The sequence below is a fragment of the Musa acuminata genome, chromosome BXJ2-9, assembly GCF_036884655.1.
Source record: "Musa acuminata AAA Group cultivar baxijiao chromosome BXJ2-9, Cavendish_Baxijiao_AAA, whole genome shotgun sequence".
NCBI lineage: Eukaryota > Viridiplantae > Streptophyta > Magnoliopsida > Zingiberales > Musaceae > Musa > Musa acuminata.
In genome coordinates this window covers 11,277,508-11,292,248 of record NC_088346.1, presented here as the reverse complement: position 1 = coordinate 11,292,248, position 14,741 = coordinate 11,277,508, and the positions used below count along the sequence as shown (strand labels likewise).

General features: G+C 36.7%; 1 protein-coding gene across 5 annotated transcripts; it reads left to right on the top strand.

Annotated features, from left to right (window-relative positions):
- Positions 1–1,364: 1,364 nt before the first annotated feature.
- LOC103998067 (nuclear poly(A) polymerase 4) lies at positions 1,365–12,835 on the top strand. Of its 5 annotated transcripts, XR_672676.3 has the most exons (14): positions 1,365–2,317; positions 2,430–2,507; positions 5,692–5,799; positions 8,140–8,202; positions 8,299–8,460; positions 9,904–10,017; positions 10,102–10,164; positions 10,244–10,573; positions 10,661–10,825; positions 10,976–11,603; positions 11,693–12,048; positions 12,158–12,234; positions 12,335–12,447; positions 12,571–12,835. XR_672676.3 is itself a non-coding variant. In XM_018818117.2 (13 exons), the coding sequence occupies exons 2-13, from the start codon at positions 2,192–2,194 to the stop codon at positions 12,365–12,367; spliced, it is 2,403 nt and encodes an 800-aa protein (XP_018673662.2). In that variant the 5' UTR covers positions 1,365–1,635; positions 2,029–2,191; the 3' UTR covers positions 12,368–12,835. The 5 variants fall into 5 exon arrangements, 3 of the variants coding, with proteins under 3 accessions (XP_018673662.2, XP_009417719.2, XP_018673663.2); XR_001975555.2 differs by having other exon boundaries at positions 12,158–12,447; XM_018818117.2 differs by having other exon boundaries at positions 1,365–1,635; positions 2,029–2,317; positions 12,158–12,835.
- Positions 12,836–14,741: the final 1,906 nt, after the last annotated feature.

The window sequence follows — 14,741 nt, the reverse complement described above, 5'->3', positions numbered from 1 at the left end:
AAGATACGACAAGAGTGTTGAGGCATTTCAAAGGGTGGACGATGTCAATGTCGTAGTAGATCCGGTAGTTATAGAGAACAGGAAGGTGAGAAAAAATGTTATGACTATGCTTCTAAACCTAGTAAAGAGTGGTAAAGACAAAACTGTGGGGGATGTCAAGGAGGTGGACAGGGTAGAGGCGACCATAAGAGCTCTGGTGAGCGCGAGGGAGAAGAGCAAGATAGAGACGTTGTTGAGAGTTCTGAAGAGCAGGTGGGGGAACCAACCATAGGATCTTGATGATTTCGAGACCGATACCGATGGCTCTATGCCACAAACATCGGAGAGCATTCCATTGTTGCTTTACACCTGTCACCACTAACGTCGTTTGCTACCATTAATTAGAACGTTAAAATTATTCTTTTATATTTTATTTTTATATTTCCGTTATAAAGATCAACTGTAATTAGCCTATTTACGTTAAGTATATATATATATATATAGTAAGATATCTGAGTTGTTTACTATATTATGACATCATATTGGAAGATAGTACATCTATCAGCTTTAGTTATCATCTAATAAAGTCTTCTTTTATCTCGATGCTTCTTTCTCGGTGTTAAATGTTCCTCGTTACCCTTTTTTTTGTCAACTACACGTGGTTGAATTTTTCGAGAATAAGGAATGTCCAAAGTTCTCAAAGAATATATAATATTCTTATCCTTTTCCCATCTTGGGATGTATTGACTTACTCCTTAACGAATAAGACAGTTTTAACATTAATTCGTATAGCTTATTACTTATATCTTGCTATGTATAGGGCACTTCATTTTGTTCCTCAAAGAGACATCGGCTGAGGGCACAATAAATAAGATTGGCGTAGCTATTTTTGTTTATGTAATTATTTATATTATATCATTAAAACATGTAATTGAATAAAGTAATGATGTTTTTGAATAATATACATGACAAAATCATTTTTGTAAAAAAGAATGCCTCTAGTTTTTCGATAAAAGGTTAATTTTAAATTATTTTTTTGGTAAAATACCTCTCAAAGAATTTGAGGAAGTTTAACAACTTAATATTAATTAATACCGAACAAAAATATGATACCTTTAGTCCTCCATAATAAATGCTTCAATTACTCGACAAATAATATACTTTATTATAGGACGACGGAAGAATAATTACTGGAGATATAACACAAACTTTAGTATCAATATTTTTAAATGAATATTTTTATTAGTATAATACATGTTTTTATTAGTATAAATAAATATCTTACTGTTAAATGATGCTAATGGAATTGGGTTAGGAGAAATTGGGCACCGGAAATAAAATACCCCGTCAGTTACGTAATTAGGTTCCTATAAATTGCATCCACCCATCATCGCCCCGCTTCTCTTCGCCCCGATTGGCGACCGCTCGACGACACCGTTTGAGATCGCCGCTGGATAAGGGCGCGTGCCGGATCCGCCGCCTCTTCTTCCTTGCCCCTTCCGGTTCCCCCGTTCCCTTGTGTGGGGTTGCCGCCGCCGCCGCCGCCGGCTGCCCCAAGAAGCGGCGCAGGGCTCCGCTTATAGGGTTTCGCCGCCTCGGCCCTCCCGTGCGGATCCGGTGCAGGAGCCTCCCGCTCTGGTTTTGTCCCTTTTTTAGGTCGTCTTTCTTGGCCTCTTTTTTTTTTTTTTTTTCTTGGATTCCGGTGTCGGTGTTCCTGTCCTCCACGGTTCTAGGATTGGCGGTGAGGTAGATTGATAGTCGCTCCTGATTTAGGCCAAAAAAATAATAATGAAGATTCATCTTTACTCTGTATTAATCTTGGCGGATCCATCCATCCTTATTGAAGAGCGCTTATAAGAATATGTTGGATTTCGTCGTTAGGACATCGCGTCTTTGACGTTCGTATTATGTCTGAATTGTTTCATCAAGAAGTCATCTTGGTTTGTGTCTCTAGGGTTTTGTCTTTGGTTCGGTCGCAGTTGATTTCGCTTCCTTAGTGATTCGACTGAAGAGTGATTTTTTCCTTTTCCTTTCTAATTCTGATATCAGGTACGATCCGTCGTGTATTAGGGTGGTTGTTCGCCTGTTCTTGTATTCAAGATCTTTAACTATTATCTTCTCTTGGAAGCGGTTCTTGTTAAATATGCGCTTCAAGTTATTCTAGAACCGCTTCGTGGAAGAGGAAAATTTTATCCCTTTGCCTCATTTTGGAATGAATAGTTCTGATAAAATGGTTCGCAAACCGCCACCTGCTCCAAGACAATATGGTCTGACAAAGCCAATCTCGACTGCTGGGCCTACCGCAGCAGATCTCAAGAGGACAATTGAACTAGAGAAGGTATGCTCTATTGCTCCTCTTCATCAGTGGAATGCGTTTCTCTTCTTAACCGTCTCCTGTTGCTTATGATTGGAACGTTTTTTTGTTATTGGATTTGTGTATGATGTGAAAGTTCTTGCTCGATGCTGGACTTTATGAGAGCAAGGAAGAAGCTATCAAGAGAGAGGAGGTTTTAGGAGAAATAAATGAGGTAATTATCTCATCTTTGACTATTTTTGTTCTTTGTGTGTGAGTTAACCAAATAGCTCTCATGCAATTTTTTTAACTTGAAGTGCTCGTCTTTCAAGACAGTGTGCTGTCTATTTTCAATATATTTTATAGTGTTTTTTAAGTGCTTGATGTGTAATACTGTATGAGTTATTAAGATTGGTTGGCGCTCTTGTTGGTGTCTTTGTTTAGGTTTATAGTAAGGAAGTATCATTGATGACATCGTTAGAGATTGTTGTGTAATAATGTTTATGTACTGTTTGTTCCCATTATTTGCTGATATGGTACATCACTATACCTAAACTTATCTTGGCTGGTAATGTGCCACCAACCTGTAACTGGTTGATTTTGGTACTCAACTTGTCAAAGGATAAAATTTACATAAATATTTAGATCATAGAAAATAAAGGAAATTTTCAAATATGATTTTCAGTTTGTCAGCGTACTTGTTGTCATTGGATGCTTGAATAGAGAAAAGGACATCAAGGGAACTTGAAATGTAAAATATGGATTAAATTTATTATCATCAACTTGGGTGGTTAAGTAACTCGAACACGGTGTCCCTTTAACTTAAAAAGTTTTTTTCTGAGAACCAACCTACGTCACTTTTCAAAATGCGGTATGGACTCTTAAATCACTTTGGGTAGTTGCCCCAAAGGAACAAGCTTCTGTAAGTGATGATGGATGGAACAAGTTAGAGTGTCAAATAATGAATAATATGTATATTCAGAGTTCTTTGAGAAGGAAATGATCACTTTCTTGTGATACCTGGGAATCTATGGGATAGAGGTTTGATACCTGAGAAATTTAGTTTTAGTTACCTCGATACTAGGTATAATAGAAGCTTAATTTAGTGAAAAGACATCAGTGAGAGGGAGACTCATAGGCATATAGCTGACTGCATACATGTCGTCACACAAGCATGTTCCCCAATCTACTTAAGACTTTTGTCAATATTTGATTGCTTTTAACCAGTAGTACTGTCACATCTTTGAGAAGCTAAGAAAAGCAAAGCGTGTTTCCCAAAAGAAGAGGAAGGAAATCAAAGCTTTTGCTGACTTTCATGAGAAAAGCTTGTTTCCAAAATTGGTTTTGCTTGTTCTCTTAGTACATAACAAGATTGTTAAAATTATGATATGGACCGCAGGATCCCACGATCCTATGGCCTAGATAAAAGCTGGTGAGTCGGCTGGTGAATTTTAGAAAGCCGGTCGTTGCCTGCTGCCTTCCGGCTCTCTCAAATGACAAATCATCCTTCAATGATGAGCTGCCTCTCTCTGGTTCTCAAGCCTTAGCTGCTATTGTTGTCATTTTCTTTTTGAGTAAAATATGGAGTAACAAAATTGAAATATAATGGGTCCCAATTTGTTTTTTTCCTTAGGAGGTACTGGGAAGGAATTGGAATGTAATAATGTGGATTCTTACAGTAGAAATAGAGTCTCTGTTGTCTCAAACATTGTGCCTATGGGGTACGGACAAAGGTAGAGGAAAAAGCCAAAGATTTTACATAATGTTACTTTTGTTTTTGATTGGAAAATCAATCTGAATCTTTTTTGGTACCCTTCTCTCGATGAGAAAGTGGGTCAGATATTACAAGATCAACAGACCTATGGGGACTTAAGGAATGATGGAAGGGAACAAAGAGGGGAAAGGAAAAAAGAAAAGATTAAAAATAAGGGAGCTATAAAAAGAGAAAACGATTAGAATAATACTTTGCAACTTTAGCAAAGAACTGCTACTTGTAGGTCACTCCTTAATCCTCACTGAACGAATAGCTACTTGTCTCTCCTCAGTTCCCAGTCCTCACCGAACATTACCTTGCCCTCTCCCTTTCCTCAACTACTTTAGTGCAGTCTTTTGTATGGTGTGTTTAGCTGCTATACCTAGATGCATTGGGTCATGTTTTATGTGATTTAGTAGTTTGTTGAATATTATGAAATATATGGTTTACATATTGGTGCAATCTTTCATATGTTGTTTTTAGCTACTACTTCGTCATAAACAATATGGTGCTAGCCACTTGCATTTATTTTTATTCTATTGGACCATCATAGTATACCAAATTGTGATGCAAAGTGTGACTGAAGGCAGCTTGTTCTTGTAGGATGATTTAACCTTTTGCCAATAAAGTTGTGGCAGAATGTGTTCCAATGTGGATAGTTTATTTTAGTTAGTTTCATGGTATAACTTCATTTCCTGTATGATTTCACGTCTTAGGCTTGACTGATCATGGGAGAGGATTTTGTCATAGATGAAATAAATTCATTTCATAACCTGAACTGAAAGGCCATGAAGACTAGGTTGTTTTTGTCTCTTAAGGATCCAGTGGAAGAAATTCCATGTTCTATGCTGGTGCATCTAAATAAAATAATTTTCAAATGCAAGTTGGTAAAGAACAAATTTTATATGCATCTTTACTGTTGCTTGTTCACAAGTTCAAAGAAACCAAAATATGACATTGGTAACAGTAACACAAAGTTTCCATCACTAATATACAAAGTTCTTTAAATATTTTGAACCCTTGAAATATTTAAAGAACTAATACAATCATTCTTTTTGTAAGTGGGTATCATTCTTGAATTGATTGCTATTCTTGAATTGTATAATCAAACCCTTGAAACCTGAAAAAAAATAAAACATAAAATAAAAAAATTATTATTCATCAAATATTAAACACTCATGAAATTATGAATTTACTTTAATTAAAATGCAATTATAAGCATAAGAACATATGAGAGACTAAAATTTAATAAAAAATCATTTATAAAGATTTTTGATATTTAATTGTCTAAATTGTATAATCTTACAATTCTATCATCTGAGTTTATGATCCCTTTTGCAGTCCTAGGTAGGAAAAAAAGGTTTGCAACCTTGGTAAAGTCAACAAAATTTCCCTTTCTGATTAGCTTCTCAAGTTGCATTTGAATTTTGTCATATTTATGTTCTTTTTGGGTATCTTGGAGCCTTATTATGTACCAATTGATTGAATGTGTTATTATGCTGAATATATGTTTTATGTTCCAATCTCCTTTTAGACTCATAACTGTGGCACTTTGCTTTATTTTATCATGCTGACTCATCTGTATCTTTTCATTATTTAGTTTGTATGACCCAATATTTCTATATAACATGACATGATTTCTCTTAATATGAACTTGGGTCTCTAGATTGTTAAAAGCTGGGTGAAGCAGTTAACTCGTCAAAGGGGTTACTCTGATCAAATGGTTGAAGAGGCCAATGCTGTCATTTTTACATTTGGATCTTATCGTTTGGGGGTAAGAGATCAACAAGCTTGATTTTACATGATGCTTAATTTTTTTTTCATCTTTGATCTTTATTTCTTATGGAGTTTCCTTTGTTAAGCCTTCGTTAATTGTGTGTATGAATAAGGACATGCAATGTTGTCAAACTTGCATATTTACCTAGGAACAGGGGAGGGTCCATAAACTTGGATTGTGGAATCAGATCATAGGAAACTACAAATCTAATAAACATTACTTTTAGAAACCATACATCATAATGTCATAAATAATTATTCTTTTCACATAACCAAGTAATAATAATGGTTGGACTGATATGTACCAATTGGTATTTCACGTGTCGAACTAAAAATTGATATTGGACCGTATAGCTTTGTACCAATCAATATTCAATTTCTATTATTTTCAATGTTACTGGACAGTGCAGGTCGGTATCATGCCTGGTATCACCGATAACTTATTCAACAACGTGCCAAAACTTGTAGAGATTGAGACGAGAAACCTCGCCTATTAAAATTTTAAACCAAATGTGACTCATTTCTAGGATCAAAACGTCATAATAATTTACTATTTGTCAAGAAACATGTTGCTATCAGCAGCATTTTGTGAATATTAATATATTATAAGACCAAAATGACAAGAAGTATATCATAAATATAGGCATGAAATGATGATTTAGACACACACTTGAATATTAAGTCCATTGCATGAGTTGTGGTTGCAGTTGCTAGCCATGGAAGGAGGGAAGGAGAGAGGGGGAGAAGATAGGTTGCAGCTGTAGTTGCTGCCATGGAGGGAAGGGAGAGAAGTGGCACAGTGGTAGTAACTGTTGTCCATGGAGAGAGGGGAGGAGAGGGGGAAGAGATGACAAGATAGAGTGGAGAGGATGGAAGACGGAGGGGAGGGTGACAACAGTTTTTGGCTGCAGATAGAGTTAAGAATAGAGATGGGAGAGGAAGAGGAAAGAGAAGAAGAGGAGGGGAGGGAAGAGAGTCTATACCTTTATTTGGAGAAAGGAGGCAGTGACAACGATAGTGACTAGGTGGAATTGGAGGGCTTCAAGTCAAAAACCAACTTGGCTGACTTGAGTCTACTCGTTTAAGTTGACAGAGTCATGAATTCAAATGCTAGTCATTATGGTGCATACCGATCAGTCGAACCAAGGATTGGTATTTAGATCCTTGTACTGAGTCAACTCAATAGTCGACTTGGAATCACTGGTAGCTCTGGTTTATTATATGGTCTGGCTTGTACAATTGGATATGGGCCGTAGGATGTGTGATCTTATGCCCCAAATGAGTTTAACAGCTATAAGAACATGTATGATTTAGAATGGAATTTTCGACTATTGACTTCAACAGGGGACATAGTTTTACTTCTAGCTGCCTACAAATACAACATCATGTTGTTTTATCTTCTGTCCTTAAAATTGCACAAGTAGTTGGTTCATCACCATTTCAGTCTACATTTATTGCCATTTCAGTCTGGTTTTATAAGCTACCTGGATTGTAGGTGAGCATGACATTCTTTTGTCATGTGTAATGTCTATGTGGAAGCTCCATGCCTAAAGGAGATATCACTTCTGATACATATATTGTATTTATCATGCATCTGGGAGTTGCAAATATTGATAATTCTGTTGCTTCTTTTTGTTGTTGCTTTATTGAGCTATCATAGTTTCAAACTGAAGACATGAGAAAGCTTGAAAGCAAGGCTGTCCATATTGTAGAAACTTATTTGTTCAATTCTAAGAACTTTTGTCAACTTGAAAAGTTTTGGTGTGTTTTAGCCTGTTCACTGGTGTTGGCTGAACTCAAATAATTTCTTCTGAATGCCAGGCTTAGTTCTATGACTTTTTATTAATTTTATTTGAGTTAAAATTTTGATGTTGGCTCATGATTCACTCTCCACATATGGTAACTGTTTGAATGAAGTAGCATGTTTTGGCTGAATGTCTCAAGCCAGGATTTAGTTCAGTAATGGACTTTGGGTTTGGAAACTTGTGGACTAGAATATTAGATTGATTAGCAATTTGACTAAAAAGAATTATTGATTATCCAAAAGATTAGTGTCTAATAAAGGTCAATATTAAAACATTACCAGTTCAACTGATCATGGGACTGCTTTTTTGTAGTCTTTTTCATGTGTAGCTTGTCTTGTTTAGTGTTTATCTAACAAGTTGCTTTCCTTTGGCTTATATTTCTTTCCTTTTGTTTTGATTTCCCATTCACAATTTGCTGTTCCTGTAAGTTTCTCATGATTTTCTATTTCTTATTTCTAAGGTTGTTCAGATGAGTAGTACTTTGAACCAAGGAGCTCTTACAAATACTTTAAAATTTTGTTGTCTTATGGCAGGTTCACGGACCAGGGTCTGACATTGATACGCTGTGTGTTGGGCCTTCCTATGTTAATCGAGAGGTTTAAACCTTTTCTTTTCAGAACTTTATCTGACTTCTGATTTGAGAAATATATCTCATATACTTTGATACCTAACTTTCTGGGAACCTTTTGCAGGAAGACTTCTTCATTGTTTTGCATGACATTTTGGCTGAAATGGAGGAAGTTTCTGAACTGCAACCAGTGCCTGATGCTCATGTTCCTGTTATGAGATTTAAATTTCACGGGATATCCATCGATCTTCTTTATGCCAGTATATCACAGTTAGTTGTTCCAGAGGTAGGTTCATAATGTGAAACCCAGTTTGTTACGTCTTGAAGTGGGATGTCTCTTACACACTGGTCAACTTGTCTAGCTTCCCTTATCTATTTACTTCACAAGTTCAATTGCCTTTTACTGTATTCTGTCATTCGGCTTGTCTAATTCTCTGACTTTCCAATAGATGGCTTCCATTGGTATCTCAGTTAAGCATAAGAGAAGTTTTTTTTCTTTGCATTTCATTTTATTTATTGTTACAGAAGTCTGTTGCGCTAATTTGGGGAATTCATGCATGTCCTATTGCATGATTGTGTATAGAGTTTTCCCTGTTCTCCTAAAATTCCTTTCTAAACTTTATTCCTAGGTGTTGTTCTTTGACTGCCTTTTCTGCATTGCATTATGGCTCGTAATACTTTTTGAAGCTGTATACGTGACAAATACTGTAGAATGGCAGTCACCAGTGAATACTGTATACTGATTTTACATTAGGTGAGATTGTTAGCTTAATATAATAAACCTTTGATTCTTTTCACCATCCTACTTTTGTCCTCCGGATTCTTGATGAATGAGTGTCACTATCTTTCTCGTATTCCTCTTCTACTGTTGCTTACATTCTTGGATGTTTCCTCAATAGTGAATTGTTGGGAGCTTCACATCTCTCTCTCTCTCTCTCTTGGCATATCCACTGGAAGGATCTCCTTCAGTTACAACTTCCCAGTCTTTACCATTTCTGAACTATTGGCTTGTTAAGGGATCAATATCTGTTGACTGACCCAGCAGCAAGTAATTCCTATCATGTGAATTACTTAATAGGCTTTTGGATCTCAAACCAAGTGGCTCACATCTTGTTCCACATTCCCTATCTTGAACATGACATATTCTTTCCATCTTTACGTAACTTGTGTTTAACATGTATTTTACTTTATGCCTATCCCATCTGAATATGCAGGCATACATATTCAGTACAAGCTATATGTACTATGTAATCAATATTTTTAGTATTTCTTGATTCCTGTAAACTTTTTCTCTAATGTTTCCACTATTATATCACTGAGAATCTCTGTTTATTTCTAGGTGTCTTGTTCTCTGGAGAAACATGTCTTTATATTTTCATGCAGAAGTTTCAATTTTCATAATTGAAGTTATTTTGACATTATATATGTGGGCTAATTTTTGTTAAAAGATGCCTATAAGGTTGGAGAACTTAAGTTAGATTGTTTATGTATTTAATATTTTAATGTTTCTTCCGATTTCTGTCTTGTTCATTTACTTTATACCTGTTCTTTTGTTTCTCTTGTTTGTGAATTTGTACACAACTAATTTGCTCAAGCTGATTGGAAAAGTCTCCAAATGTTATCTGGTTGGTAATTTGAATTCACCCAAATGGTGTGGCTACTGTATAATGTGGTCACATTGAAACTATGGTATCATAATGTGGTCTTCCTTTTACTAACTTTTATGTAGGATTTGGACATCTCCCATGGATCTGTGCTTTACGATGTTGACGAGGCAACAGTTAGAAGTCTTAATGGCTGTAGGGTAGCAGACCAAATTCTTCGGTTGGTGCCAAAAATCGAGGTTATTATACTTGATTTTGCATTTTCTTTTCATATTTTTGCAGTCCTTTGGCTTTAATCCTGTGAGTCAATATTTTTTTTGTAGAATTTTCGAACAACTCTCAGATGCTTGAAGTTCTGGGCTAAGAAGCGGGGAGTTTATTCAAATGTAAGCTATCATTGTTTTGTAATTTTTACAACTGATTAACTACTTTAATATGACTCATTTATTACATTTCTCTGTTCAGGTGACTGGATTTCTTGGGGGTGTAAATTGGGCTCTGTTGGTTGCTCGTGTCTGTCAGCTTTATCCTAATGCTGTCCCAAGTATGCTAGTATCACGATTCTTCAGAGTTTATACTCAGTGGCGCTGGCCAAATCCAGTAATGTTGTGTGCTACTGAGGAAGATGAACTTGGTCTCCCTGTGTGGGATCCGCGTAAGAACCCACGAGATCGAACTCACCATATGCCTATTATTACTCCGGCATATCCATGCATGAACTCTAGTTATAACGTATCAACAAGCACATTAAGAGTTATGATGGAACAATTTCAAATTGGCAACATGACCTGTGAGGTCTATACTTAATTACTTAATGACTTCCTCTGAGGTATTGTTGAGAAACGGAATTTTGCTTTAATACCTTTATATTCATTCTTGCAGGATATTGAGTTGAATAAGGCAGGTTGGAGTGCTTTGTTTGAGTCTTACCTTTTCTTTGAGACATACAGAAACTATCTCCAGATTGATATTGTAGCTGCTGATTCTGAGGATCTAAGGTTATGGAAGGGGTGGGTTGAATCACGTCTGAGGCAGTTGACTCTGAAGGTACTTCCAGTTGTTTTTGGATTCCGTGTGCCTTGTGATCTTGCTTGTCCCAGGTTTATCTGATATGATTCTGCATTCAAAGGATCGGGAAATTAATCATTTTGCTTGTTCTGTCTCTGAAAAACTTCTTCCTCTTTTCTTCTCAAACAGATTGAGCGGGACACCTATGGCATGCTGCAGTGCCATCCATACCCCAATGAGTATGTAGATCACTCCAGACAGTGGTCACATTGTGCCTTCTTTATGGGCTTGCAAAGGAAACAAGGGGTGAAGATCCAAGAAGGCCAACAGTTTGATATACGTGGAACCGTTGATGAGTTTAGGCATGAAGTGAACATGTATATGTTCTGGAAACCTAGGATGGAAATATATGTTTCTCATGTTCGTAGAAAGCAGCTACCTTCTTATGTTTTTCCAGTAGGACATAAGAGACCTCGTCCATCCAGACCCATAGGCCAGCAACTGATTGATAAAACTTCTGGTGAAGATTCATGTGATGAATGTCAAGGAGGACCATCGGTGCTTCCACTTAAGAGAAGAATGAATGCTGATTACTTGGATGATAGAGCAAACAAACTTGAGAAGCAGGCATCGATTAATTCAAGCTGGGAGAAATTTCCAAACTCTGACCAACACAATCATGTAGATGTAGATGAGAATTGGAGCAAGAGGAAAAAGGATGAACCACATGAAGTTGTCTTTAAGCAAGTTAGCTATGGTTCTGTTTGCCTGAGCTGGCAGCTGCAAGCATTTGCTTCTAACATCGATAACATATCAGGTATGTTTTTCCAATGATCTCGGGGAATAGTTGTTAATTTGAAGCAGAATTTGCTTCTTGTTGATGTCAATACGTGTTTTTACTGACAGAGCGGATACCTAATGACATAGTTTGTTTCAAAGCTCATAGTTTGGAGAACTTGGCTGTAGTTGGCAGCAGTGATGTGGATGATGGCACGGAAGGACCGTTTGGAGATGACCAAGATGGCAATGGAGCGAAGCTGGTAAATGGAATTTCACATTTTGGAAGTGGCAAGGCTTCAGCGGGAAAGCTGTTCTGCAATTCAGAGACATTTGAGGCGGTGGTTATGCAACAGCTTGCTGGCAGTGATAGCACCAGTTTGGATGACGGACAAGATCTACTGCACTATGGTAGGCAGGGAGCCAACGTAGAGATGGATAACTTGAATGGATCAGCACGAGATGGTGTGGGAGATACCTTAAAGGTCTTGCTTGTGTTGTATGCTTCCCTTATTCACATATGTATTGTCGATATTACATATTGTTGACTGATTATGTTTGCTTTATCTTCTGTTTGTACTTAATTTTGTAAAGCCAAACTTTGCATTTGGAGTGGCCCTTCAAAAAGCTCATGGAGTGACTGCTAATGCTGCACAGAAACCCGCACTAAGGCATGCCTCGATGAACCCTATATTCTACTTTGTGATCACTAATGCTGTGTTTTCTTTATGCTATTCTGCTTGTTGCATTGTTTTTCCATCTTTGTGGCAGTCTCAGTCTAATTTCGAAGGCATGAAGTTCTGAGGATGGTTGGGACACTGAAAAGGAAGCGACAACCTGAATTGCCATTTTGTAGGAAGGAAAGCCTGATCTGCAATTGGTGGGTAAGTTTTACTGGATTTTAACAAAGTTTATGTTATGCATGCAATTGAATTGGTATGAACAAGTGGAAGAACTGATGGGGAGGTGTACTATTCTAAGCAAGCTGTTCTAACAATCTGCGACAGAAAGTTTATATATACAATCATCTTGAAGATTATCTAGCAGATGTTTTGAGATCGGAGACTCATTCTGCATGTCTGGTCAACCGGTCGTGGTACAAAGACTCTGTGCCAACGTGCCTCATGACAGATCACTGAGGTGTTATTTTTGTTTCTATTTTATTAGGACTGTACACTTGTATTGCCTTGTAAAATATTACTTCCATGTTGGAGTTCATTTTGTATCGCTACTGAGTTAACTGAATCAATAGAAGCCAGACAGTTGCTTGCATATATGTTGATGTTTGCCTGGGTTACCTAACTGTTCTATGCCCCTGGGGTGATGGGCAATGTCCAAATATACTCCTGTTGTGAGCTTAAATGTCCAAATTTGCGTATCTCCTATGCCCCTAGCATATCTTAAATGTCCCCTGATGTGTGTGTGTCTATATATATATACACACACTGAAAACGTCTTTGACATTTTTAGTACTCAATATATGTTCTTTTACCTTAAAAGGGACAAAGGGTGGATCCACTTTTGTGAAAGAAAGGGTGGATTGAATGATTATTTCGGACGTGTTAAAAAAGTGAAATAAATCGATTGACTTGGTGGGCTTTTGGTATAATCCGTATGAATTATATAAAAAAATAATCTAATTTTGTAATACAATGAATGATTACTTAAAATACTTTTTATCAATTATTATTATTATTATCAAATTTGTACTTCCTTTCAAGTATCAGAATTGAACGATATTCCATCGGTTTGCCACTAGTTTTACCTTTTTGTAAGTAGTAAATAGATGCCTCAAAAATATCAAGATTCTATTATGGAACCATGCAATTCCGACATGTAAAATTATGGATCAGATAACTGAATGCTTTAATCAATTTCTATAGTTCTACCAAATTAGAAATAATTTTATGGTCTTTGTTAATTGACTACTTCAATAGCATACCTGAAGAGCATGGTGTCCCACAATATGGCAAACCTTGGCTTATACGATTCACCAAATCTAGCATGCCTGAAGAGCAATGACAACTTTATTCGAAGGCAATTTAATTCATGCCCGGTCCCATCTTCTTTGAGCTGATGTAGTAGACTGAAATCCATGTAAAAAGAATATTTGCCATCAGTTTGTTTAGCTAGTAATAAAAAAGATTTAACTTGTGATTCATATATGAATAGTCATTTATTTAGTGCAGAAATCGAGCCTCTAAATGAAAGAAAACTCAATGGCATACCTTTATTATTCTTATCGATAGTAGCTATTCAGTACTGTTCTTCGTCAAAGGGAAGCCATACTTGAAGAAGAAAGTGTGGGGCTATTTGTTTATCCTTTGTTTTCTTCTGTCTATTCTTCTTTGCCTTTTCTACAAGCATTACTCTCATTCAGTGATTCCCTCATTCTCATCATTTGGATGCCCGATGAGCGGGCGGGGGGAAAACAAGATTCTGTCTGAAAGAGCCCAAGATGCATGGGTTGCTACTATCCTACGCTTTCAGTGATGCTCCAGACATACGTGGCCTCGAGAAGAATCAGTAATATCGGATGATTCTTTCGGAAAGTAAAGTTAACCTTTGGATGTCATAAAGATTAGTTTGTCGCATACGAAGCATGAACATGTCGATAAGGATGTTAGGCGAGAATCATAATGATCGGACCAATCATGCATTGCATCCTGCAACTTTTGCTCCTTTAGCAAAGTAGCGGAAGGGAAAAGCCGACACTGGAAGCCATCCGAGAGAGCTACCGGAAGTGTTACTCCATCCTACTCCTATTGGATCGGAATAAAGATAGTATTTCGAAAATGTCTTATTCTCATTCTCATCTTTTCTTTTCCATGTGCTGCAGGAGATAGAGAGGCAAGACAATGGCTACTACTTCACGGACTTCTTTTATACTTGGGTTCTTCAAATTTAATGGACAGTTTCTTCTTGTTGGCAACTTTTCAGGAGTATTAAGGAGAAGAGTATATATATATATATATACACACACACACACACACACACACACATATATATATATATATATATATATATATATATATATATATATATATATATATATATATATATATATATATATTATACCATGTCAAGTCAGTTAAGTAGTTGCCACTAGAGAAATCTATATGATTTGTCTGTGTTTGGTGTCCAGATGCATTGAGAACCTTGTAGCCTTATCTAGAAT

Coding starts and splice junctions, on each gene's coding strand:
- LOC103998067 (XM_018818117.2), top strand. CDS start 2,192: ATGAATAGTTCTGATAAAATGGTTCGCAAACCGCCACCTGCTCCAAGA. Junction 8,203..8,298: donor CTTCCTATGTTAATCGAGAG/GTTTAAACCTTT, acceptor AACCTTTTGCAG/GAAGACTTCTTCATTGTTTT. Junction 8,461..9,903: donor CACAGTTAGTTGTTCCAGAG/GTAGGTTCATAA, acceptor ACTTTTATGTAG/GATTTGGACATCTCCCATGG.